At 33.5% G+C, this 27,552-nt stretch overlaps 1 protein-coding gene across 2 annotated transcripts in view; it reads left to right on the forward strand.

Annotated features, from left to right (window-relative positions):
- LOC145306614 (uncharacterized) overlaps nucleotides 1-27,552 on the forward strand; it is a 127,288-nt gene that overhangs the window by 33,687 nt on the left and 66,049 nt on the right. Inside the window, exon 1 of one of the 2 annotated variants that reach the window (XM_080148844.1) lies at nucleotides 12,538-14,212. The exons of the other annotated variant lie outside the window; for it this stretch is intronic. Coding sequence (XP_080004970.1) covers nucleotides 12,564-14,212 — 1,649 coding nt within the window. The 5' untranslated portion in view covers nucleotides 12,538-12,563. Of the gene's footprint in view, nucleotides 1-12,537; nucleotides 14,213-27,552 lie in introns of those variants that run through there. 2 annotated transcript variants of the gene reach the window in all.

The raw sequence follows: 27,552 nt of genomic DNA on the forward strand, positions 1-27,552 counted from the left end.
TCATAAAAAAAATTTATAGGATTTTTTGGCCCTTTGTATAGAAATGAGGTAAAAAGAAGGTTAATAAAGGGGTCTTTCTTGTTAAAACAAAAACGTACTTTTTACCAAACCAGATTTTTAGCAAGGCACACGAAAAGTCCGAGAAAATGAATTGCATAGATTTTTTACGTAAAAGTTTAAAAGTAGAATGAAATACTCAAGAATGGGTCATTATTTTATTTATATGACTAAAGCACACTGTAGTAAGGCCCATGTTCAAATTAAGGCGTTGAAATTAGTGATCATACAGAATCACTAAAATATAAATAGTTTTCAATGACTTATATCATGGATCATAAGTGATAAGACAATGGGCGATAAATTGATGTACACCCCAAACGATGATTAACAATGTATCCACTTTTGTAGATTAAAACTATTTGTTGAAAAGTTTCGATTCCTAACAAAAAAGTTAAGATTCCAAACTAAAAAGTAACAGTTATACCTGTATTTCAAATGAATGCTACTTATTTACAGGTTTTGTCTTAATGTGAAATATTAAAATGCCTTTCCATTTTTTTCTAGTTTCATTATTTCAACACTAATGAATAGAAGGGGGGGGGGGGGGGGGGCGGGAGCTAAAAGATAAATGCTAAAAAGGGTAAATTAACAATTCATTCAAGTCAGCTTATGAAAAGACCATTTTCGGTCCTACCCCAAACGTAAGAGTCCCAAACGTCAGAGTGGACAAACGCAAGAGTCCCAAACGCAAGAGTCCCAAACGCAAGAGTCCCAAACGCAAGAGTCCCAAACGTCAGAGTGGGACAAACGTCAGAGTGGGACAAACGTCAGAGTGGACATTGCTTAAGTAAAACATCAGAGTCTATGCTATTTTAATTATATGACAAAAAATAGACAGTTAGGCCCCCTAGCCTGCCTAGCCGCGGGCGCTCGGCCCCCTAGCCTATAACCTAACCTAACCTAATCATAAAGAAAATGACTCTGGCTGCAGCACTCAGCACCCTGGCCTACCTAGCCGCAGCGCTCGGCCCCCTAGCCTGCCTAGCCGCGGGCGCTCGGCCCCCTAGCCTATAACCTAACCTAACCTAATCATAAAGAAAATGACTCTGGCTGCAGCACTCAGCACCCTGGCCTACCTAGCCGCAGCGCTTTAATGATTATAAAATCGAGACTCATACGTTTTACTTATAAAATGTCCACTCTGACGTTTGTCCCAAAAATCCTGCGTTTGTCCACTCTGACGTTTGTCCCACTCTGACGTTTGTCCCACTCTGACGTTTGTCCCACTCTGACGTTTGGGACTCTTGCGTTTGTCCACTCTGATGTTTTTCCACTCTGACGTTTGGGACTCTTACGTTTGTCGTGGAACCCCATTTTCCACAAAAAAAATTTGGTCAGATATAATAATATCTCCCCCTTGGCCTTATCTCCATATAATAAAAATATGTTTATACCTATTAAAACTTATTTTTTACCAATGAAATAACCTTAAAAAATAGAGAGGAGGGGGAGGGGGTGACCCCTCTCGTGCTTGTGAATAAGTGGGATTATCCTAATAAATGTTTATGAGCCCTTGTTAATATGGCGAACCCTTTTTTTGGACAGATTTTAAAAACTAGTTTTTTTGCAACTGACAATGACTTCATTGAAACTATACTCACCTATAGTTAAGTTATTTTTGTAGTTAGGATTCTTTGCAATTTATTTTTTAAGTAAGTATGTAATTTACCCTACAGCAAATATTTACAGCGAAAGCAAATATATTTCAATGAAAGAAATCAACAAAAAGTAAAATTTATTCATTAGAAAGAACACTAGAAAGGTTTTACAAATAAAAAAAGATGAAAGGCAGTTGAGTTAAGATATATGCAAAAGTCCATAGCTCCTAGTTACTTTATTTATAGATGTACTGACTTACAGACAGATCTTAGTTATTGAGTAGCTGCGCTATTTAAAAGCATTCCAACTTCTCTGATAATTATAAAATGAAAAATAATAATGCAGGTGTTAATAATTAAATAATTAATAGTAAAAGTTGCGGTGATACATCTTTTTCAATTCAGAGTTTTATTTGAGTTTCAAAACAGGGTTCAATAATTTCTAACATTTTCAAAGTTGTATTTTTCATGTGTATCAGGATCTTTGTGACTTTATGTTAGGAAAATCTTAACAGGGTTTTAAATCATTGCCTCAATCTTGTAACATACAGACTAAAAGAAAAAGTATTTTTTTTTATTAGATGCTTATTGGTCAGTGGAATTTTAACCCAACATTTAGTTATCTCTTATAAAATTAAATACTAGTTGAATGATTTTCGATGCTCTCAAATAGAACGGATAGACGGACATACAGACCATACTGATATTTTGTTTGTCCAATTTTTTTGGTTGGGGGAGAAAATATACACCCCTGGTCAGAAAATAAGTTTTTTCATGGGCACTGCAGATATATTTGCACTAGTTCGTTGGTAATGTTTGCCATATACAGAATTGGAGCTTCTCTTTAGCAGAATTTTTTACAAGAAAGCCCATTTATAATCGCGTATTATTTACTTTATAAATATTTTGTAAATTAACAGACTGATTAAAATTGACACCCAGAATAATATAAATATCTATTCAGCCGTTATGGAGATATTAAGAGACTTATTTTTGCTAAGTTGTTGCATTCCCCGAAGAAAAAAAAATTCTGTTAAAATTTTTTTTTATCCTATTTAATTTTCCTGCTGGTGATTTTTTTCATCCCACCCAAGTTTGGTGAGTGAAAAAATTATAAACATTGCCTGAAAAAAATTGCAACATATGTTTTTTTGCTTACATTATCAGAAGTGTGCTAAAAAATATGACATTAGGTCAAAAAAATAAAGATTGAAAATAAACAAGGATGACACCTTTCATCAACTCATATTAATAAAATGAAAATTAAATGAGGCCATACTCACTAAGTCCTTCATGTTTTATCCACTTGAATTAATGCAGGGATCTTACAGAACTATTGATCAATGTTCGTCCTCAATGATATAAATGAAAGTGCAACTTCTATAGTTGAAAATTATTTGTTGAAATGTTTGGACACAGCCAGATTGAACCAACCAATTGTGTTTTTAAAAGTGCCCAAACAAGCCAACGTATAAGAGATCATGCTTATAAAACTTTGGATATCGTATGATCATTAGTCAATTGCCCCACCTTTACTACTTGAAGAAAGTTGTAGAAAATTGCCAAAGCTTAGCTTAACTGAATGTTTCATAAGCATAATGTCCTGACTATAGGTATTTGTAAGCATTTTTAAATAGGGGAGGGATAGGTCATTGAAGGATAAGTCTAATCTATAACATTTTCCCCCATGTTAAATATAAATACCAACTAAAATTAGAGTGTAAAGCAATTTATCATCCATTGTCTTATCTCTATATCTCAGTTTTATGTAAAAGTGTGGAATGATATTGTTTAAAATTTCCGATTTGTGAATTTGCCGCTAAAATAAACTAATGACGTGACTTGTCTCTCCTTGTAAATACAAGCATATTATAGTATATAGTACTAAAGATAGTATGTCTTTTATGATTTTCCGAATAATTTCGGATATTTTCGGAAATCTAATCCTCTGTTTCAGTCAGACTTATGTTAAATGTACATATTAGTCGCAAGTTCACCGGCTGAGCTATGTTAAATGCAGTGTATATATTTTATGGGTGTTGTAGTGTGCGCCGCGAGACACAGAGTACTTTTATACATACACACTAGCTTAGTGTGCGTGAGTAGCTACACTTGAAAAGTGATCTTTTAGCTGTTTAAAAAGTGTTTTCAGGCAGCTATTTTTGTTATTTTTATTTATCTAACATTATTTTGTACTGTCCATTTATGATTAATAGCTTTTAATACAAAATTGACATTTTAAATTAAAGCCTGACGACTAAGTGCCCCCCATGATTGCAAAAAAATGAGTGCAGTTTATTGTCAGCAACTAGACGTTGCCATTTTATAAGTAGCAAGGCTACTGTATAATTAAGTATCTGTCTGTCGTATATGAAGAATAAAAGTAAAATGTGATACTTCATTCAATACCTTTGGATGTAAATATTCGTTTACGCTAAATATAGTTTTAGTAATTAACTCATTGAATATTTGGTGTTAAGTATTTTTCTGTTTTGCTTAATATCTAAAAACAATAAGATTTTTATTAAAATGAACCATTAATTTTGGATATTATTAACCAGATCACCAAAGATATATTTCGCCCAAGCATTAAATTGTTCAAATTGATTTAAATCATTAAATATCCGTATTCCATGACAATTATTTATTGAATATTGATATTTTCTATGTTACTTTAGATGTTGTCATCCTCGTTATATCAGTACTTACATCGTTGTTGACCTATTTGTACATAGATTTAAAACTTGAATTACTTACATAAAAAGATTTATGACATAATGGCATAGTTAATTTTGTTATATTTATGAAGATAGGCTTAAATTTTTAGTCTTTTACGGCTTCTAGGTTTGGTTTAAAAAAATAGATTTTCTTAAAGCTAACAGGGCGATTTTGTCCACAAGTAGCGAAGCAATTAAAAAAAAACATTTTTAGAAAATAGAACAGGAAGATTATGAATTGGTATGCAGGGATCTAAAGGGATAAGACAATGGCCGATAAATTGATGATACACAAAATTATTTCTTTTAAATTAAATTTTCTTAAGCCAACAAATAAGAAAACTGTTTTATAAAGCACTTTTAACAGTTATAAATCTATCTCAACCATAACATTAATAAATTAGTAACTACTGCTGCTTCATAACAAAATATATTTCAAAGAAAAAAAATCTTCATTATTAATCGCATCTCTTGTAGAAGTGAATCAAGCAATATTAGCTTGGTCGTTTTATAACGCTTTGAGGACTTAGCCCAATGGCACAAATCTACCTGATTGGTGTATGACATTCACATTTATTCTAAGCAATTTTTAAAATCTGTCAGCATAAAAGAACTAACCTAGTCATACCTAGTCAATGCTTTTAACAAACTTTTAGTTGGTAACTTACTGTTTGACAAACGTACACGTACTAACCAAAGTTATAGAGTAGCTGTGTAAATATAAAAGTAAAATAGATTATTGCAGATATATTTTGTATAATTATCAGAAATCTAAATATTACATAAACACATTTGATGCATCAATGAAGGTTTAGAAAAAAATATATCAGTAATGTTAAAAAAAATTTGTTTGAAGCTAAAGATCGCAAAAATGATAGTCTGAATTAGTTGTACTTTTAAGGGAAGCTTTATACATGTATTTAGGTGGTTTAAGGTTGTTTACCGCCCCGCCCCTCCCCGGCCCTTATGTGCCAGGGCTGGAGCAACAAGTTATGTATAGATCACCTGAAAATAGATACAAACATACAATTACATATAATTTTTAAAAAATAACTTAAAAATTTATTTTGACTAAAAAAGAAAGGTTTTAAAATGCTCATAGAACTGTTTTGATATTTGTAATTATAACTATATCTAACTTCAGAATTCTAGTGAACAAAAAAGAAACACCACAAAAAATATCTAAAAATGTCGCCGCCACATAACAAGGAGGAGCCGTTGATAAAGAGGCTGGCAAGATCTCGGGCCATGAACGGGCCCCACTCTAGGGATGCCTCGGTGTCGCCCAACAGAGTAGCCATCACCTCGCCCATCCCGATGAATCAACATACACCTAGGCAGATTTTAATTCCATAACAAAAATTAAGATTAACATTGTCTTTGGTTAAATAAGTACCTAAAAATCTGATTTATTTTCATATGTCACAAAAAAATTAAGATTATTTTTTAAGAAGAAAATATCACCTTGTATATTCTAAACTAACTTGCACTAAATTATAAAACCAAAAACTAATAAAAGAATTCATTATTCTCTTATGACTGAAAATTATAAAAAAAATAATCCTTATTATTTTCAAAGAATTCAAATAAGCTTTGCTGTATTATTTTTTATAGTTTTATCATTTTCCTATTCTTTTTATTGTCCAATCTTTTGCATTTATTTTATATAAAACTCAAGGAGGGAGATGGTAATGCAAGTTAAACTAATCTACAAACCTGTAAAACCCAAATATATAATTTCACATATTTGAATTTGGGGGAAATAGAATATTTCTCCATCGTACTACCCTTATTTTCCTGACAAAACCTGGAAATTAAACGTCATCATCATAATGCTAAATGCTTTTAAAAAAATATGGTTACGTATTATATTTAACAAGGATAGGTTGTGTTCATCCATTTTGTCGTAGTTTATCTATTTCGTCAATAATACCAGGTTTTAGAAACTTCATCGAATGAAATCTAGCTGAATCTTAAAATGTTTGTAAGATATTAAACTTTTAATTCACGATAAGCTAATAAGACAATCAACAAATAACAAATCTGTTGGACAGACAAGCAGAGAAGCATTGCTACTGAATTAAGCATATTTATTCAAAATATAATACGGCTTCTTCTAGCTTATAATTTCACACTATGGTTATAAAACTATATTCATTATAAAACTTTTGAAAGTTTAGCTGCATTATTCTAAGATGAATTAATCCTAAGATTTGTGATAATTAATAATTATGTTTCTTTTGGATTTTAAAACTACATGAGATTAAAGGAAACATACGGTTCTAAGAATAGTTATTTCTTGCATCGTATTATACACAGCTTTCCGCGGATATAGAATGTACAATTATGTACCAGTTTTTTAGCCCCGAAAAAACTGGTTTTAATCTTATGATTGTGCATTTTTATATTAGTAGAAAGCTAGATATAATACGATGTTATACATAGTTTTTTCGTATGGATGAGAACCGGTTCTTATCCACCGAATTCGAATGAACACGAGAAAAGAATATTTCTATTCGGGGATAGAACAATCGGAGATAGGATTTCTTGCCACAAACTTAAAAATACAGTAATTTTTGTAGCTTAACAATTAAATTTTGTTTGATTAGAAAAACTCCCCGTAAATGACAAATCTAAAAGTATTTGCAATGATTTATAGCAAGGAGAAAAATTATTTATTTAATATATATTTTTTTGCATTAAATAGGAAAAACAGTTCTTTTCTAAGCTTTAACATCGGAAGAAAATTAGTTAATATTAAAAACTACTTATTATATGAGGTTTCGTGATAAATTTTATCATTATTTCATATGATTTTCTTTATTTAAGGTATGTTATTTTGTGTAAACTGTTTTAACCTACTGTAAGAGAAGCTATAAACTTTCTTTTTACTGATAATAAATTCAATCTTAAGACAAATCAGCAATTTCCCATTAATTTTATTTGTTTTAATTACCCCCCCCCCTTTTCCGCCTTTTTATTATACTTTTATTCATCTTAAAATGTGCTATGGGTCACCTAAACCTTTAAATAATTCATGGTGATATGGCACCCCAAGAATAATTTTTTTTAATCCTCAACCTTTTCTCTTTCTTGTTAAACTGAAATTTTTAAAAATCTCAATGACCTTTTCGTAATTATCGTATTAGAGGAATAATACAGAAATTTAATCATACCAAAGGGGGGGGGGTTTTTAATGCAACCATCTCGTAATCAATGTATAAATGGCACTTAGAATTCGAATTTTGATCTGAAATTTTGCATGAGTAATCCTTGGTAGGTCTATTTTCCCTAAATCGAACAAAAAGTTGGAAAAGTAACGGCTGGCAGCTGGCGGCTCAGCCGTTTAGCCGTTTTTTGCCTATTTTCATGGCAAATTCATCATTAATTACGTAGGAATCAACTTTTAAAAACATATTTTTGGTTTAATTCATTAATGATAGCAATAACCATTTTTAAAATTTCTAGTGCCAGCTGCTAAACGGCTAGCTCCGGCTGAAAACGGCTGGGAGCCGCCAAGAGTATGATGAGTAGATAGGGCATGTGACATGTCTAGGGTTAAGTTTATATGGTTGCTGAGCTCAAAAATGCTACCAAAAATAGTGGCAGCCCATCCATATGGCAGCTGGGTAACAGCTGCAGCTTAGCTGGTAGCGGCCAAGAGTAGAATAAGTGGATGGGGCTTGTGGCGTGTCTTGGGGTAGGTTTTTATGGGTGCTGAGCTCAATAATACTACAAATAATAGTGGCAACTCATCCATATGGCAGCTGGGTAACGGCCGCTGCTCACCTTGGAGTGGCCAAGAGTAGAATGAGTAGATAGGGCTTGTGATATGTTTAGGGGTAGGTTTTTATGGTTGCTGAGCTCAAAACTGCTACCAAAAATAGTGGCGACCAATCCACATGGCAGCTGGGTAACAGCTACAGCTCAGCTGGGAGCGGCCAAGAGTAGAATGATTACATAGGGCTTGTGAGGTGTCTAGGGTTAGGTTTTAATGGGTGCTGAGCTCAAAAATACTACCAAAAATAGTGGCCGCCCATCCATATGGAAGCTAGGTAACGGCCGCAGCTCACCTTGGAGTGGCCAAGAGTAGAATGAGTAGATAGGGCTTGTGACATGTTTAGGGGTAGGTTTTTATGGTTGCTGAGCTCAAAACTGCTACCAAAAATAGTGGCGACCAATCCACATGGCAGCTGGGTAACAGCTACAGCTCAGCTGGGAGCAGCCAAGAGTAGAATGAGTACATAGGACTTCTGAGGTGTCTAGGGTTAGGTTTTAATGGGTGCTGAGCTCAAAAACACTACCAAAAATAGTGGTGGCCTATCCATATGGCAGCTTGGTAACAGCTGCATCTCAGCTGGGAGCGGCCAAGAGTATAATGAGTACATAGGGCTTGTGACTTGTCTAGCTGAGCTGTAGCTGTTACCCAGCTGCCATGTGGATGAGCCGCCCCTATTTTTGTTAGTATTTTTGAGCTCAGCACCTCTAGAAACCTACCCCTAGACACGTCACAAGCCCTATCTACTCATTCTACTCTTGGCCGCTCTCAGCTGAGCTGCAGCCGTTACTCAGCTGCCATGTGGATTGGTCGCCACTATTTTTGTAGTAGTATTAAGCTCAGCAAACATAAAAACCTACCCCAAGACACGGCACAAGCCCTATCTACTGATTCTACTCTTGGCCGCTCCCATCTGAGCTGCAGCTGTTACCCAGCTGCCTTAGGGATGGGCCGCCCCTATTTTTGGTAGTATTTTGAGCTCAGCACCCCTAAAAACCTACCTCTAGACACGTCACAAGCCCTAGCTACTCAGTCTACTCTTGGCCGCTCTCAGCTGAGCTGCAGCCGTTACCCAGCTGCCATATGGATGGGCTGCCACTAGTTTTTGTAGTAGTATTGAGCTCAGCACACATAAAAACCTATCCCTAGACACGGCACAAGCCCTATCTACTGATTCTACTCTTGGCCGCTCCCAGCTGAGCTGCAGCTGTTACCCAGCTGCCATAGGGATGGGCTGCCACTATTTTTGGAAGCATTTTTGAGCTCAGCAACCATAAAAACCTACCCCTAAACATGTCACAAGCCCTATCTACTCTTCATACTCCTGGCCGCTCTTAGGTGAGCTGCGGCCGTTACCCAGCTGCCATATGGATGGGCAGCTTCTATTTTTGGTAGTAGTATTAAGCTCAGCACCCATAAAAACCTACCCCTAGACACGTCACAAGCCCTATCTACTCAATTTACTCTTGGCCGTTCCCAGCTGAGCTGCAGCTCTTACCCAGCTGCCATATGGATGGGCCACCACTAATTTTGGTAGCATTTTTGAGCTCAGCACCCATAAAAACCTACCCCTAGGCAATAGACATGTCACAAGCCTACCCCTAAACATGTCACAAGCCCTATCTACTCTTCATACTCTTGGCCGCTCTAAGGTGAGCTGCGGCCGTTACCCAGCTGCCATATGGATGGGCTGCTTCTATTTTTGGTAGTAGTATTGAGCTCAGCACCCATAAAAACCTACCCCTAGACACGTCACAAGCCCTATCTACTCATTCTACTCTTGGCCGCTTAAAGGTGAGCTGCGGCCGTAACCCAGCTGCCATATGGATGGGTGGCCACTATTCTGAGCAGTATTTTTGAGCTCAGCACCCTTAAAAACCTACCCCTAGACATGTCACAAGCTAAATCTACTCATTCTACTATTGGCCACTCCCAGCTGAGCTGCAGCCGTTACCCAGCTGCCATATAGATAGGCTGCTTCTATTTTTTGTAGTAGAATTGAGCTCAGCACCCATAAAAACCTACCCCTAGACACGTCACAAGCCCTATCTACTGATTCTACTCTTGGCCGCTCCCAGCTGAGCTGCAGCTGTTACCCAGCTGCCATATGGATGGGCCGCCACTATTTTTGGTAGCATTTTTGAGCTCAGCAACCATAAAAACCTACCCCTAGACATGTCACATGCCCTATCTACTCTTCATACTCTTGGCGGCTCCCAGCCGTTTTCAGCCGGTTTTAGCCGTTTAGCAGCTGGTACTAGAAATTTAAAAAATGGTTATTGTTATCATTTAACATGAAATAAACCAAAAATATGTTTTTAAAAGTTGATTCCTACGTAATTAATGATGAATTTGCCCTGAAAATAGGCAAAAAACGGCTAAACGGCTGAGCCGCCAGCTGCCAGCCGTTACTTTTCCAACTTTTTGTTCGATTTAGGGAAAATAGACCTACCAAGGATTACTCATGCAAAATTTCAGATCAAAATTCGAATTCTAAGTGCCATTTATACATTGATTACGAGATGGTTGCATTAAAACCCCCCCCCTTTTTGGGCTAAATTTAGTGGCCATATCACTGTCTTGATCTTTAATTAGAAATGGCCACAGCAAGGCTTCCTTGAAAAAAGAAAGTTAAAATTTATTTTGGGGTGGGGAGGGGGCCCTGAGATAATCATTCAAATTAAAATAAGGAGAAATCTTTTAAGAATCTTATCACTTTCAAAGTTCAGAGCAAAGGCTTTTTTAGTGTTAAGATAATATAGACATAGTTTGATGTCGGGGCCTTAACTTCCGCACATGCTTTAAATTATCAAAGTAGCAAAACTCAGGGATCTAAAGGGAAAAGACCATGACCAATAAATTAATATACATTCCCAATGATAATACATAAAAGTTTCCCTCCTTTAGATTCAGTTTGTAGTTGAAACGTTCGAAAACTCATCTTAATAAACCAACCGATCAAAATTTAATAAAAGTACCAAAAGTTGATAACCCAACGAATAAGAAAACGTTGTTTTAAAACTTTGGGGACTAGGGTAATAAACAGTCCAATATTCGCTCCCTCCCTGTGACAAACTGCAGGCCCATATCCTTTACTTTACCCTCAGCAGTAAAGACCCTATAATCATTTATTCTGTTGTGTCTTTGTTTACAAATATAGTACACAATTAGTATAATAATATAGGGAAGTGAAGGAACACCAAGTTTGATGTGTGTTTATTTTCTACTGTCTTCTTTTGTTAGCTTTTCAAGCTTATCAGTGGGAACATAACTTTTTCTTAGTTTTTTAAAAGCTATTTAAGTAATAAAAATGATTTTGTTTTTCCTGAAATGGTATTAAATGGTGCTTAATTTAGAACTTATTGAAAATTATATGTTAAAAATTGGATGCAGATGAAAATAGAATATTTGGAGGTTGGGAAAGGGGCCAGGTAGAAGCATATTGTTTTGTGTACTTTTTCCACTTCATATAGTTTTAAGCTACCAAAGATATAGAATTGATTTTATTTTTTTTTGGATGGGGGGGGGGGGCAATTTTAGTTACCATACCCTCTTTGTCTAGTTTATTTTTATTTTACATTAAAAGCTACATCTAAAGGTTCTTACCAATAACTTTGAAATATTAAAATTTTGAAGCATTGACATTTATGTCATTAAAAAGGATGAAAAATTTTGATAAATATTAGAGGATTTAAAAAACAATAATCTATTGTGTAATTTTGTTGCATAGTTCTTATGCTAAATGTCATATTAGGGGATTAGAAATAAGGATTCTATTAGATAAGGATGGCATCTTTATTTTACAGCAAAGATCATAAATTGAGACAAATGCCAGAACAGCTAAAGAAAAGACAAACTGATAAAAGAAAATAAGGAATATGCTATTCTTTTTTTTTTTGATTAATGTACTTACAATCGGTAAAGCAGAACAGGCATATTTTAAAGATTCTGTAAATAGGATTTAAATTAATTTAGATCAAGTTAAGTTTTTGCCTAATTTAGAATTACTTGCTGAATTTTTCTATCTTTGAAGTAGATCATCCAATTTTCTTATCTTATTATGAACGCAGCTGCTCTATATTGTTGTTCTTAAATATATCTAAACCTATCCCTGGTCACATAGTTGTTTATCCATATGATATGACATTTGTAGAGAAATCTATCATAGGCTTGCATCATATTTTGTGCATTTTAGTTTGGAGCCGAGCTGCTCTTCAATTTTTTCACTAACATAGTTATTTTTTTAATCTTTAACCTACCTCATTTTATTCATCCAATTGTATACAACATTCAGTAGTCAAAATTTGGAAACATTTGAATTGATTAACATTACCACAAAACTTTTCCTATCCCTTTGTTTTGTTACTGTTATGGAATAAAAATTTGGTAAGGTCTTGCAGTCAGCCAGCTATGCAGGCCAACACATCAATCTTCAACAACTCTATGCCTCCAACTCAAACAAATGTAACTTCAAAACAACAACAACAACAACCTCGTGAAAAGCCAGTCCAATATCTCCCCTGTTCTTTTGTCTATCCTTATACCTCCAACCTGACTAATACCTCATTGTCCATGCCAAGCTTGAATGAAAATCTGCTGGCGCATCATAGGCAGGTTACTGATGGTTTGGAGGGTAGTCTTCCTATGAGAAAGTTGTCCAGGTTGTCCAACTTATGTTGGGTTAGTTCAGTATCCCAGCCTGACTTGACAACCACTGTCACAACTATTTCTCCAGCTAACTCTCTTCCAACATCAAGAGCTTCATCCCCTGTACCGCCTTCCATTTCCGCAAGAGGATCATACAACCTTTCTCCAGCCATATCCCCGATGGGATCCAACAGCAGTATTCAATCAGGCCATCACATTCATATGGGATCAAATGGAAGTGTTCATTCCAATAGTGGCCATCATGTTGTAACTTCATCAAGTGTACCCAGAACCAGTTCTCGGGTGGCTAGCCCTGTCAGGCAAAGATGTGGTGGACAGATGTATCAAATGCCACATCAGCAACAAGTCTATCAAGACCTACCCTATCCTTCTGGTGTTAACAATAACATGTCAAATACAATACACCTTCCAGAAATAGATGGAAGCCAATATATGATGCGAAGTAATGATAACTTTACCTACAACATAATAAATGACCCTGTTAATAATTCCATTCTATCAAATCAACAGCAAATCAACTATAACAATCTGAAGCCAACAGGAAATCAAATGGGATTTGCGCAGAATCTTGTTTATCTAACAGAAGATGGAAGTATCCTACCTGTGATGAATTATTCTGAACCTTCAGCTGGTTATTATCAACAGCCTCAGCAACAACAAATCAACAACAATATAAATCCCATTATGGATCCTTACTATCAACAACAACAACCACAGCAGCAACATTTCTATAACAATAATAATATTCCAGAAGTTAACCAACAAACATCCAGAAGGCGCAGGAGTTTATTGTATCGTGTCCAACGTCGTAGCATTAGCCCTAAACCAGTTTCTGAACAGCTGAAACCATGTGCTGTTATTCCACCCAACAGCGTCATTGATTCTGATCCTAATGGATCTAAAAGCAAAGAATGTACCTCTAATAGCCCTACTTTCAAGGAGAGGTGTTCAGGGGCAACCGCGTCACTTATGAAAACTGATGTTGGTACAAGCTGTGAGGATTTATCCCCTGTCCATGAAAGATCCCTAACCCCTACGGGGGCGAACAACAACAACAATCAACAGCCCTATCCTTTTGTTGTTGAAACCTGCCAAATCTGTAACGTTTTTTCGCCCGGATCTTCTGTGAAACATGATGAGTTTAATTGTACCAATAACAACGTCCCTTACTTTAGCTACACACCATGTCTTTATGGTACACAGATAGTTATGCTTAAAAATCAGGAGGGCCAGGCAGTTGTATTTCCTCCAACCTCGCAGGTTGGATCTGTCAGCCCTGCTAGCAATTCTGGTGGACTGGTGACTTGCAAGAATATGAATACAGGTGGACAGGCTAGCTTGAAACAAGTCAAGGTTTTAGAGCATACTGCGCTGGTCACCAAAACTAAAAGGTAGAATATTTTAGTATTTAGTTAGTGAGATAAGATAATATTTTTTGAGATATTTCTCATTAAACACATTGTCAACGTCAGTGCCTTCAATTTGCGGATCCATTATTTTTTTTGAGCGCTTTCGCTTCCTTAAGACCTAGGTTTATGTCGTTTTATAAAACAATTTAGCGATCCAACACCTAAAAGACAATCCGCCCTTTTATTAAATGACCTTTTTCAGTTTTAAAAAAAAATATAAATCTGCTTTTTTGAGGCTTAATTAGGGGGTAGTGTAATGAGTTATTAATGCAGTTTTTGACACACTTTTACTTCATGTTTTCTTTTCATTTTTCATGGACTACATGTATAAGTAAATAGGTTTAAAGATAAATTGTTTAAATCTTAATAGGTATATATTGAAATCATAAGTATATTTTAATGATAGATTTAAAGACAAATTTTTGTTATCTACAGTAGGTATATTTTGAACTGGGTTTAATCTTTTCAATATTGTTAAAAGTTAATAACACAGAAAAAAATCTATGGAGCTTTTGAAATATCATGATCAATTTTTGAAAACCTTTATACCCGAAATTTCGACTTGAAGATAAATTGCGGTCAAGGAGAGATCTTGTGAAATATTCTTTTACATGTCTAAGGAATGCCCGACTACTACGGATAGAGATATTTTTTGAAAGAAAAAAAATAGGAGAAATTACAAGTTTTTTGAATGTCCTAGGAGATTAAAGCAAATTTTCCTTACCTAAATCAAGTTTGGATACCACAATCGAACCTTAAATATTTTGCTAGTCTAGATTATCCTCATTAAGATTAAGATTTTTGAAATTTAATAAACATTATTACAATAGCTATTAATAGTATGTGGTGATTATTATCAAGTAACTTAACTTGACTGACCGCACAGATAGTGGCTGTATACTTATAGCTTAAGATTATATTACTAAAATAAGAAGATTACTAATAAATCTGTCCTGTATAGTTTTTGGAATGATTATCCTATCCTTTGAAAACTATGTACACCTTTCATCTTCCGTTTGAAGTGATATTTCAATTAAGTCTGTATTTTTTTCTAAAAATGACGCTATTTTATATGTCACTTTGTCTGTTTGTCTGTTGGAGAATTGGCTATTGTTAGAGTGTCGATTTGTCAAATGTGATATTACAGTCTAACATGCATAAAATACGGAGGGTGTTTTTTTTTTCCATGGTGATTTCTCTTTGGAAGATGGGGGGTACCAAGTCTTATTAAAGCTTTTTGTTATCATTGCTGCGCTCCCGGCTATAAAACTCTACCTTGTTTAGTAGTTTCGAGACTTATTAATGAGGTTAGGTGTTTAGGTTTCTATTTCTTGATGAATCTTAGCTATTTATATAGCTAACCTTTAGGTTGAAATAAATTACAAACATTTTCAAATCTCTAAAAATAAATATTTATGAATTATGAGTTTTTGGCCTAAAAGCATGTGAATACTTTTTAAAAAATTTAGCTTAAACAATAATACCTAAATATACTAATTTACAATGAATGATGTAAAAAAGTTTTGTTTCACTGCAACTTTAAATTATGAACTTTCTCCCGCTAGAGTTCTCTGGTGTAGTACGAGTATTTTCACACTATTAACACTAGCGACATCTATATCTACAAAATATTTTGTAAAAAGATAAAAAAAATTGAGTAAAACTGGATTTTTCTGAACTAATTACTGTTAGTTTTTTACAACATTCCTAGATCTGAAAATATTTGATGACCTTATAATGTCAAATACATTTCTAGAGATCTATTTATTTACTTTTATTAATAGAATATTTATATGAAAAATATTTTTTTATTGAATATATCCTATTTTTATCAAGGGAACCAAAAATATCAGTATTAATCATAAGAAAATAATATATATTACTTTTTGATTGGTTTATTCGAATTAAGTTGTACTAGAACAGGATGGTTTACCACCCCCCCCCCCCCTTTCTTAAACTAGCTTAAACCTTCTTAGGATCTAAATGTTGCTTTTCTTTAAAGGAGAACCGAATTTGTCCTTTGACTAATGATATTTTTAGACAGACAAACAGTCTACCCCTTGCACATTAGAATTTATTCCTGCATTTGTACTGAGCAGTAAAGATAAGGAATTTTAGGAACTCTACCGACCTTTTCGCTTTTTATCAACTCTTTAGCTTTATTTACATTATTTCATTTGTTTACTCATTTAAAAGGGGCATTATTCTTTTTTATTAAGATTATTTTGTTCTCAATTGTTTAGGTTTTGTTTTTATATATAATTATCTCGTTCTAAACATAATATACTCTCTTAAAGGGCGCTGAGTACCAGTGAGTAGCTTGAATTACGTTACAAGTGCCTCATAGACCAAGCGACCAACACTTTATTATGGTACCTATATGTGTCTTAAAAAGTTCTGTATAAATGGTCTGATAATAAAACGATTTTTAGGTATAAAAAGTTCTCTTCCTAGTCCTGATTTTTTATTTTTATAAAAGATAAACGTCCCTTTAACTCTACAAGTGGTAAATGACCTATATTCTAAAGCAAATAGCAACAGAATTTCAGTGTGATTTTGTGAGTGTGTGTAGTTTTCTGTGTGTATGTACGTGTGTCCTTTCTTTTGTGTGTTTAAAACTTTAGCTTTTTTTCAAATAACATGTGTTTCCATCTGTCAATCTAGACACGACTTGGCAGCCGCCAATTGGCGGCTGCGGATCAATAACATACGGACGGCTTGCCATAAAGATATCGGCAGCTGCATAAAAATAACAGCAATGAATGTGCTGACGTTATTTAGAAACCACAGCTGCAAATTATTCTAAATATTGCGATTAATGGGCGACTGCATTTTTAGCTTGTTTCGACTGCTTATTAACATTAATGAATGAAGATTTGACTAAATTAGGATGCAGCTGCCGAGCCCTATATCGAGGTGTGTGGTATTTATTTAGCCCTCAGGATTAGATCATCCACTTTATGACATACTGTGAAATAATAATTCTAAATAAAATGAGTAATCAACCATTATGATCTTACTAAAAAGAACTGACTATTGTGCTATAGAATTTGAGTTACCACAAACTCGTATTCAGATTTTATTTCAATTGTAACAAATAAACAAATCAGTATTTGTATTTTTTTCCTATTTAACTAATTAAGGATTATTTTTGGACCAGACTATTTTTAGATCATTTGTATAATATTAATTTCCTATCATTTCTAGTGACAATGGTTTGCACTATTGGTTGCTCTGTAGTGGTGCGTTATTTTTTGCGTAAAATTAATCCTAATATCATTTTATGCAATAATTAAATCTGCAAAATATTAACAACTGCCCCTTTCTCTTTTGTTACTACTAAACACTTTAATTTATTTTTAACTCTTACTTGCAAATATGAAACAATATGCAGAAATGATGGGACACCCTCTGTGGTTTATAATGTCCCCAGATTTAGTATTCTTATAATTATACCTAAAAAAATGAACTTACTATAGCAAAAAACGTATTGTATAGTTTTAAAAAATCACAAAACCTTTACAAGTTATTTAGCAATTAAACGAAATATTTAGTGCAATAAAATCCAAACTAGTGAAGATTGTTAGCTAGTATTAATATTTCATTCGGATAAGTAAATTTTGTTAGCTGTTTATTCTAAGCATTATAATAGTGGCTAAATTACAGAAACACCCTTATATAATAAAAATAGAAAGGGTAGTATGAGGTTGTTGTCTGATGGGGGGTTAGAGGGTAAATATTGCGAGGCTAGGCACAGAATGCACTGCCACTGTCTAGGCTATGTCTGAAATAACAATCATTCATTCTAATTAAGAAAAATCATGCATTGGGCATGACATTTTGTAGAACAGGACAGGCAAGAATTTAGGAATTTAAAATAGTGGCACTTAAACACGAAGTAAGCATACTTATCCTTCCCTCCCTCATTATAAAATAAAAATAAAAAAAAGAGGGAAGGGGGGTTTTGTAAAGTATTTTTTTATTTTAGGTCACGTTAGGTTAGGGTATTTTGAGTAATAGGTAGCCTTACAGGTTTAGGAGAAATTTTTTTTAAAAAACATACCCTTTTGCCTTATTTTCAATTAATTTCAAAAATAAAGAGGAAGGAGGAGGAACTTATCAGTGCTCAACCGGCACTTTGTGTGAAAGCACTGAAACATTTTGGCATGTAATGGGGGGGGGGGGTCTTATTGGTTCATCAAATTAATTTTTGATGATTGTTAAAATTTCTACCTAAATTTTTTTTAAATTGCCCTATCCCCTTTAATCAGTTATCATTAACATAATTAATCTTCCTCCCAATCTTCCTACAGTATTGAACATTTTTATATTCCCGATTGAATTGAAAAAATGAATAAATGTATGAATCCTATAAAAAATATGATTTAATGATTATTATATAATATTTTGATACTGCGTAAGCAAAATATAAAAAGTACTAGTACGATTCAACAAGTATTATTTTTGAAAATCTCATATTAAATCTTTTATATAGGGTAAAGCGGGGCGATCTCGGTTTTGAGGTGAAGTCGGTATTTTTTTGACCACCTTCATTAAATGACATTTTTCTCCATGTTCTAATCGACTGACAGAAAAAAACATAAAATCAAATTTGTTCCTTATTAAATTGCCTACAAAAAAGTATAAAATGAAATTTTTGTGAGATGAATTTTTAGGGTACTTATTGGGTCTTAAAGTCGGACGACAAAAAATTTTTTTTTTCGATTTTTTTGCTTCGGTCGGAAAAACGGTAAGTTGGACAAAAACTGGTAAGAGCTAGAGCTTAGACGTCTTCAGGGGACTTATTAAGAATCTAATAGGCTATCCATTTCCGTTTAAAACTTTAAAAAAGCTTGTATAGTTTTTTCTTAAATCGACTAAAAGTGAAGCGGGGCGAATTCGGTTTTTTCACTTTTTATACTAACTTTTTCAATTTTATATAAAAAAGTGAAATTTTCGAGAAAAAAAGTCAAATTTCTCGTACTTAGAAAAAATTTATTTTTTTTTATAGAAAAAATTGTCCGATCTTCATAATTTTTTTTTGTGAATGCTCTTTATTACATTTAGCAACTTTAACCTTTAGGGCATGCTGTAATTAAATCAATATGTCATAGGTTTTTTGAAGCTGGAAAATCGACCACAGATTTTGCCAAACTTTTCTCTTTTTTCAACTTGATTTTTTTAGGAAATTTTGCTAATAGAACAAATTTTTTTTTGGCCAAATCTATTCAAAATTGCCTGAATTTTAAGGATCAGGCCTTTAAAGTCATAAAAAGTTATTTTTTCTAGTAGTATTTTTATGTTTTTTATCAAAAAAATTTTCGAAAAAAAAAGTCAAATTTCGCGTACTTCGGAAAAATTATTTTTTTTGGTAGAAAACATTGACCTATCTTAATAATTTTTTTTGTGCATACTCTTTATTACATTTAGCAACTTTTACCTTTTGGGCATGCTGTAATAAAATCAATACGTCATCGATTTTTCGAAGCTTGAAAATGCCCTACCGACTTCGCCTCAAGGCGGGGCGAAGTCGGTGCCGTTTTAGAGATCAATTTTGACAAACTTCCCAAAGTCCTAGGTTTACGTCCTTTTAGGACCTGATCGACTTTTCCGAGATCTTTCTACTGGTCTTGGTCCCATTTAAAAAAAATAATTTTTACGATTTGCAGGTTCAAAAAACCGAAAAATACACCGAGTTCGCCCCGCTTTACCCTAATAAATTTTATGAATTATAGAATTCCTTTGGAATGTTATTGCTGTTTGGCCTAATTAAAAGGTTCAATATAACTTGGCATAAGTACACATTTTAAAACTTTTGTAATATGTTAATTTCTTTTACCCTAGGTGAAACTTAAATTAATCTCTGTTAGTTTAATTTATTCCAAGAAAATGTTTTTTTTTCTAGTAAGGAATTTTGTAAAGGATTGGGGCCCTTTGGGTTGTGCAGTAAATGAGGTCGCAACAGTGTGTGTGTGTGTGTGTGTGTATGTATATGCAGGGATGTCAGGATGTTTTTTCTTCTGATGACCTACGCCTCTTCCAATTTACCATTGCAAAAATAGCTTAGAATTCACCCAGGACCTATACAGGGGCGTCCAAGCTTTTTATTTTGGGGGGGGTAAAAAATTTTTAGGGGGGGGGGTAAAGTGGCGCCGCGCGCCGCAAATTTTTTTTACCCCCCCAAAATTTTTACCCCGGGGGTAAAATTTGCTTGGGGGGGGTAATTACCCCCCCCCCTGAAATCTGTTGGCAGGGGTAAAATTTTTTGGGGGGGTAATTTAAATTTTATTAAATATATAGTATTAAAAATGCAAAATTATTTGGGGGGGGGGGGTAAATACCCCCTCCTAAATGGTTGGGGGTGCCTACGGCACCCCCAGGGTAGGGGTAAATTTTAAATGGGGGGGGGTAATCGCCCCATTACCCCCCCTCCTTGGACGTCTATGGACCTATACAATGCTTTCCTACAAATTTCAGACATATTCTTGTGGTTTCAAAGGGTGGGTTATTTTAGTACAAAACCCTCTCCCATTGAAATAAATTTTTGTAATTTTTTGGGGGGTTGTGTTATTTTAAATCTAGAGGAAATGGCAATCCACTGACAAATAGGTTAAAAGCTATTCTACATATCTAATTGAAAACCTACAATTTTATACACTTCTTAAGTTTTAATTTTTTTTTTGTCAATATACTATTACTCCGTCCCTGAAAATAAGACGGATGACTAGGCCTCTAATAAGGAAGAGAGGCTGCAGTTATTACCCACTACTCCTGGGGACTGGAGCTGACACTTTTCCGCCGAAAATTTGGCGGGAAAGGGAGAGATCGTATTGGAGGCTGGTTGCTGGAAAAGTACGAGAGGACCTAGCGAAACTTTGACCTAGTTTTCAATTCTCTCTATTCTTTCATTTTCTTCTCTTTCTCTCTCTCTCCTCAAAATTACTACATTTGAAAATACGATAGACAATTATTATTATGATTGATGGCGGTTTAGATTATTAATTCATATTAAACATTTCGTGGCTTTGTCAATTTTTCATACAAGCACCAATTTTGGGAATGGTTAATGATTTCTGTCCCACTTTTAAGTGCAATAAACCTTCATATAATTACATTTTCATACTTTATTTTAAAAGTCACAAATTTTTTAATGTTATTTAGCATTAAAAGATTACCGTAAGCAAAATATGTTTTTTTTCTATAGGATGATGTCATTTTAGTTACAGCTTTGAATTTTTGTATTAAAGTACATTTTTTTCACATAAAGCATTAGGCTTGCTTTGCAGACACGTGACACACACACACACACACTTAGCTCTCGCTATACATATACACACTCACGCCCGCTCACACACATTTTCAATTCTATATGAACAACAGGGATATTTCTATAATTTTCAATTATTTGACGTAAACAAAGTCTTTGTTTTGCTTGGGGAAAAAATGCATTTTAATGTATAAATATGTTGAGAAATATTTATCCCTGGATTTCGGTGCCAAGCAGTCTGGGACCTGCTCATAGCACACACACACACACTCAGACAAACTGCAATATTACACACAAAAATACACAGACGATTTGCATTAAGCCACACACACTGAACGTACGCACACTCACACAAACACACACACACAAATAAATACAAATTCAGGATATTTTAGCCAATCCCTACTTTGCGCTTAGTTTTTTTTTCATCGCTCAGCCCCCTCCCCCCTCCCCCTTTCACGCACCCAAAACACCCAACACTCCTCTATTGTTTTGTTTGTACATTAGCTTTGCCTTTTCATTTCAGGCCTAAAATACATATAGCTCCTGCTAGGCCCATTTTTTCACCTCTTTCTCGTTTACCTCACTCTTTCCACTCCTTGTCTATTTTTTTTTCTTTTAACCCATTCTTTTGGCGAGGGGGGAATTTATAAAAAAATACAAAAGGACAGATAAAGATTTAAGTTTGAGTCTTAGAATTTTGTTGGGAAATAAGGTACCCTAAAAGTACCCATACAAATCTTCACTGTAAAGGAGAACTGTATCGGTCTAGCAGCTAGAAAGATTTTAAGCTGCAGACAGAAATATCCTGTTACTTTTATATACTTATCTATAAGAATATTATCATGAATCGCGTATCTACCTAATTCTTTTTAATGCCTGCCCAAAAATTAACTTCTATCCTAATTTGGGTGGGTAGCTAAAGTATATGTGCGTGTGTGTGTGAGTGTGTGTGGGTCAGTGCACGCAACACTAAATTACAATGTTTTCAAATTCATTACCAGAAATGAGGCGAATCAGGGCCGCCTACTGCGCCAGCCAGCTGTCCGCCTGCCTGCCTTTAAAAAAATAGGCAGAATCCCACCTTTAACTCTTGACATGTACTTTTTAAGATTATGTACTATAATAAACTTAAACTTCAAAAATGCCATCAAGCTTAGTTTTCAATTTGAAGCCAATTTTGGTTTCTAACCTCATAGAAGTTTTGTCCTTTCCTCAAGAGGACACAAAAGAAGATTTATTGAAACCATTACCCAAATTATTCAGTCGTTTTAGAGATATTTACATTAAATAAATAAAACATCATTATCTGATAGATATATCACTAAAAGAAATCCATTAGGGGTTTTGAAATTTATGATGGGTTTATTTTTTGTAAACAAGAATATAAAAATATATATTAAACATGGTAAACTCATATATGTTGTATATATCATCGCTTGAAGGCAAGCAAATTCTTATTTTACGAGTTTGCCCTTAAATTTAACTTTTAAAAAATACAATTTCTTCTGAATTTCAATAAGAATTCGCCAAATATCTGCTTTTAATTGGAACAGGTTAAAATAAAGCACTAATAAATGTCCTGTTTAGCAGTTTGGGATCATATTTTTGATTTATACTAATATTTTTATTTTTTTTAGGTATGTCAATGTTTTTTATTTGAAGGAATCTTTGAGGAATATTTTTGGTAGGTAAGTATTCTAAAGTACTTATTTGTTTATAAATGAATAACATTATGCTATTAATCATAGAGACATGATAAAATTTACAATATTCTAGTATTATTAATAATATCTACAAAAATATTTTAACTGTTGTTACATCTACGAATGTCCAATGCAATTCTAAATGAAAAAGAAATCTATAGAGTAACTTTGTCATTTAAAATAAATCCATGAAAATTAGCGGAAAAACCTCATCTTTAATTTCTTTCCTTTTCGGAAATAAGCGGTTTAGAAAAAATATCATTATCTTTAAAAGTACTTTTAGGCAATGAACTTTATGAAGCTGGCATGCAAACATTAATAATTCAAATCCTCATTCTACGTTGTGTTATATCGAACAAATAATTTAATAATTCAAAATGTAAGTTTTCGTGATATACGCAGCTTTCACTCAAAAAGGTGTTGGCGATCAACTTAAAAATCAAACTAATGCTGTTTTACAGTAAATTTTTTACATCTTAACGACCAGTCATTTTTTTGTTAATGAGGGAGAAAGTTTTTAAATGATTTTTTGTCTATTTTACTTTAGCTTTATTCTTAAAAATCAATAAGTCAATCTGCACTTTCGCAAAATGCACTAAATCCGGTTATTTCCAGTTTTTGGCGCGGAATCCATTGTTCCATAAGACTAGGACTAGGGATAGATTTTCTGTCATTTTAATAAATTTGAATGATGTCTAAATTACATGGATAAATCTACACCAGATATCAGATTTCACAACATTGGCCTGATTATGACAGGTGTCCTACTTGTTGTTTGAACTATATTATTCTATTGATTATAAAAGAGATAGGACCCTTTGATGTAAATTTGTGTTTACGTTGTGAGCTCCACGTCCACACATTAAAAAAATAATTCAATATTGGAGTATGGCAGTTGTCCTACTTTGATCCATCCTAATAAATTTGATCTAACACAATGCCAAGGAGTAACCAAAATTTAGTTTGGGATACTGTGGGTGAAACTGTCACAGTAAATGATTTAGGAAGCGTCCTGGCTAATCATTTACTATTGATGTTACAAAACACTAGGTATATGTATATATATACAAAAAGATTACATGATTCATATAGATGAATATCTATTACTGCCCTTACATAAGTACAAATGAATGACTAGCGAAGAAATTAGAATGGCCGCTAGTCAGCAGGGATTGCATATTGTTATGAAAATTAAATTATTTGAAACACCAACATGAATATGTAAACTATAATGTTTAAAATAATCCATTGAAAGATGAACTTAACGAACATTTCTATTCATCAATGAAAATAAAAGTTATCCTGGGTGAAATATTCCAACATGTTAAGGATTGCTTTATATTTAGTAAATTTTAATTAGAATCTTAACTTTATTCTATTAACCTCAAGTAACTTATCCCTGTCATTTAATTACAATGACAAAAAAGTTTTCAATAAAGCAAATATTTACATTATAAAGTCATACCTTGTAAATAGGTCAATAAATAAGCAAGTGTCTTGCCACAGACGTTTCCGGTCATAAACAATATTTGCTTTCAGCTTCTTATCTTATTGATATTTAATTTACCGATACAAAAATGCTGTTTCATTTTTCATTGCTAAGGGAGGTGGAATATGACCTAAAGAAATGTATTTTCCACTTTGTTTGACTTTTTTGTAATCATAAAACAAAAATGATTTACAATTTACATTTTTAATCTATTAATGTTATCTAATTTTATCATCGATTACACTTTTCCTGCAATTGCTGCCTGATATATTTGAATATGACGAAGAAAAATTTTGAAAAGGAGTAATTTTGTCTATTGAAATCTCGAAAGTATAAGTTTATACTCCAAAATAATATTGTAGGGATTTAAAAGCCTTTTTTTGTAATATCTTAGAATCATTTCACATGCTGTTTGGTATTCATTATTTAAAAGTTTTTGACCCTTCTACTAGTATTTAATGAATACCATGTAGAAATTTGAGTAGATTTTATAAGAAGATCCCAGCTAAGAAGTTAATTTTAGTTTATATTCCATGGATTGTTAATTAAATCGCAAAAAGGTAGAATTTGTATAGTTTAAATTGTTTAGTAGATACCTAAACAAATTCAAAGACATATTTGAGGCTAATTTTCTGTTATGTTGTTGCTTATGTAAGCTTTCAAATGTGTTAAGTATAAAAATTCAGGGAAGGAGGGGACATTGGGCTTTGAACTACACTAGTCCCCAAAGTTGTATAGTAACTTTGGGGTCTTTAGTAAATTTTGATTGGTTGGTTCATCAAGTTGGTGCCCAAACGTTTCAATCAAAAAATGTTATCTACAGAAGGGATAATTTTGAGTATCAACATTGGGTATGTACATCAATTTATTGGCCATGACAAAGGATTCAAATTAAAACACTCAATTTTTGTATTTAATAACATCCATTACATAAACGTTTCCCAGTCTAATTAAGCATTTTATTGTTACGATAAAGTACTGATAATTTTAATATGCCATTTACTGTCAATTGAAACGTGCATGCTTCTGAATTAAAAGCCCGGATTTGCAATGTCATTAAAAGACAAACGTGCTGCAGTTAACCTCAATTTTTAAAAGGGGGGGGGGGCGAAAGTGACACTTTTTGAAACCAAAAATAAAAGTCAACAAAGGAACTCAACTAAAAAAAGAGTTACAGGTCTGAGATTTTGCATGGCAGTTGCTTTATAGGGGTACAATATGGAACTGTGAAGAAACGGCGGCGCAACCGCCGAAAACCGCCGTTTCCCGCCGAAATTTTGTTTGCCTTTTCTCGGCGGTTTTCGGCGGTTGCGCCGCCATTTCTTCACAGTTCCATATTGCACCCCTATAAAGCAACTGCCATGCAAAATCTCAGACCTGTAACTCTTTTTTTAGTTGAGTTCCTTTGACTTTTAGTTTTGGTTTCAAAAAGTGTCACTTTCGCCCCCCCCCCCCCCCCTTTATATTGAAATGAAGGTAGATGAAAGAATTTGTAAAGATGTTAAACTTTGAAATTATATTGATGTTGAGACTCCATTACCTAAACTATCTATAGTCGATGTGTAAATAAATGGATAAATATTATTACCTGGATATTACACCAGATTATCATGTTCTCTAATGAAGCGAAACACGCAGCGGGCTATTTCCTCATTCCATCCTTCTTTTCATATACCCTCCTCTCCATCTGTATGAAAGAAATGACCAATAAATGAGTTCCATGTTGGCAAGCTAGATTGACGACAATTTTTCCCCTGTCATAATATCCACGTATTATACATCCATTGGTAAATAAAATTTTAATTTCTGATGTATAACTTCCTAATCTTTATCCTCTTAATTCTCTTATGGATATTGATTGTTCTTGTTTTGTTTTTTATTGTATACTCAAATTAACATATGATAGTCATCTATTGAGTCCACTTATCTAAGCCCACAAGTGTACAGACAATGTACACTTGCATAAGAATTCAAGTTTACTCATATATATATTCGATAAATACACAGTTTATTTAATAATATGTACTACATAAGACAATGTTCTTAATAATTCTAAGAGGGGCGAATGTGCCACTTTTAAAACCAAACCTAAATCACAAATGAAGTATTAGTGAATAGATTTTAAGGAATACATATCTAAAAAAATCTTACAAAAAATCTAACACACGCGGCTTTGTCATTTTAAAGTACATCAAATATGAAAAAATAGATAGAGAAAAAAGTTAGAATATCTTTGTATTCTATTCTGTGTTATAAGCTTGGAAAGTCTATGTAAGTTCACCATTGATTTTAGAATTTTTATTTTAGTCGACAGGCCGAAAAAATAGGGTGTACTGAAAAATCATAATCTATTTGTTCTATTAAGATTGCACATTGCTTTTGCTATATAGTCTGTTTTTGTACTTTATTGTATTGAAATTATAATTTTTTAAACATATCTAACTTGTATAACTAGATTTTTATTTTAATCCATTTGAATTTTATGTCAGTACAGACATACATAATTGAAATACTTTTGGTTACTTAATTCGAGAAAACTATTTGTTTTTCTTTTTGATTTACATTTTTAAGCAAAATAGTTACTCTTATTTTCTTATATTTTTGGTTTGATTGTTAGTCTGTAATGCTCTTGAAAGTACATTTGAATAAAAGGGTTTAAATTATTTCACAAGTTGATTCTAGAATGAATTTTAATCCCAAACGAATTTTCTGTACTTTACCCTTAACCTTATAAGCATATTGGTATTTGAGTTTTGCTTTGAAGATAAAAGTAATCCTCCTCAATTTTGTAAATTTTGCCTATTCAATGTGAACAGTTTGATATTAATACAGGGATATGAAAATATTCTTTAAACAGAAA

Source organism: Acartia tonsa, chromosome 2 (assembly GCF_053477335.1).
Source record: "Acartia tonsa isolate MP-2025a chromosome 2, ASM5347733v1, whole genome shotgun sequence".
NCBI classification, from domain to species: Eukaryota; Metazoa; Arthropoda; class Copepoda; order Calanoida; family Acartiidae; genus Acartia; species Acartia tonsa.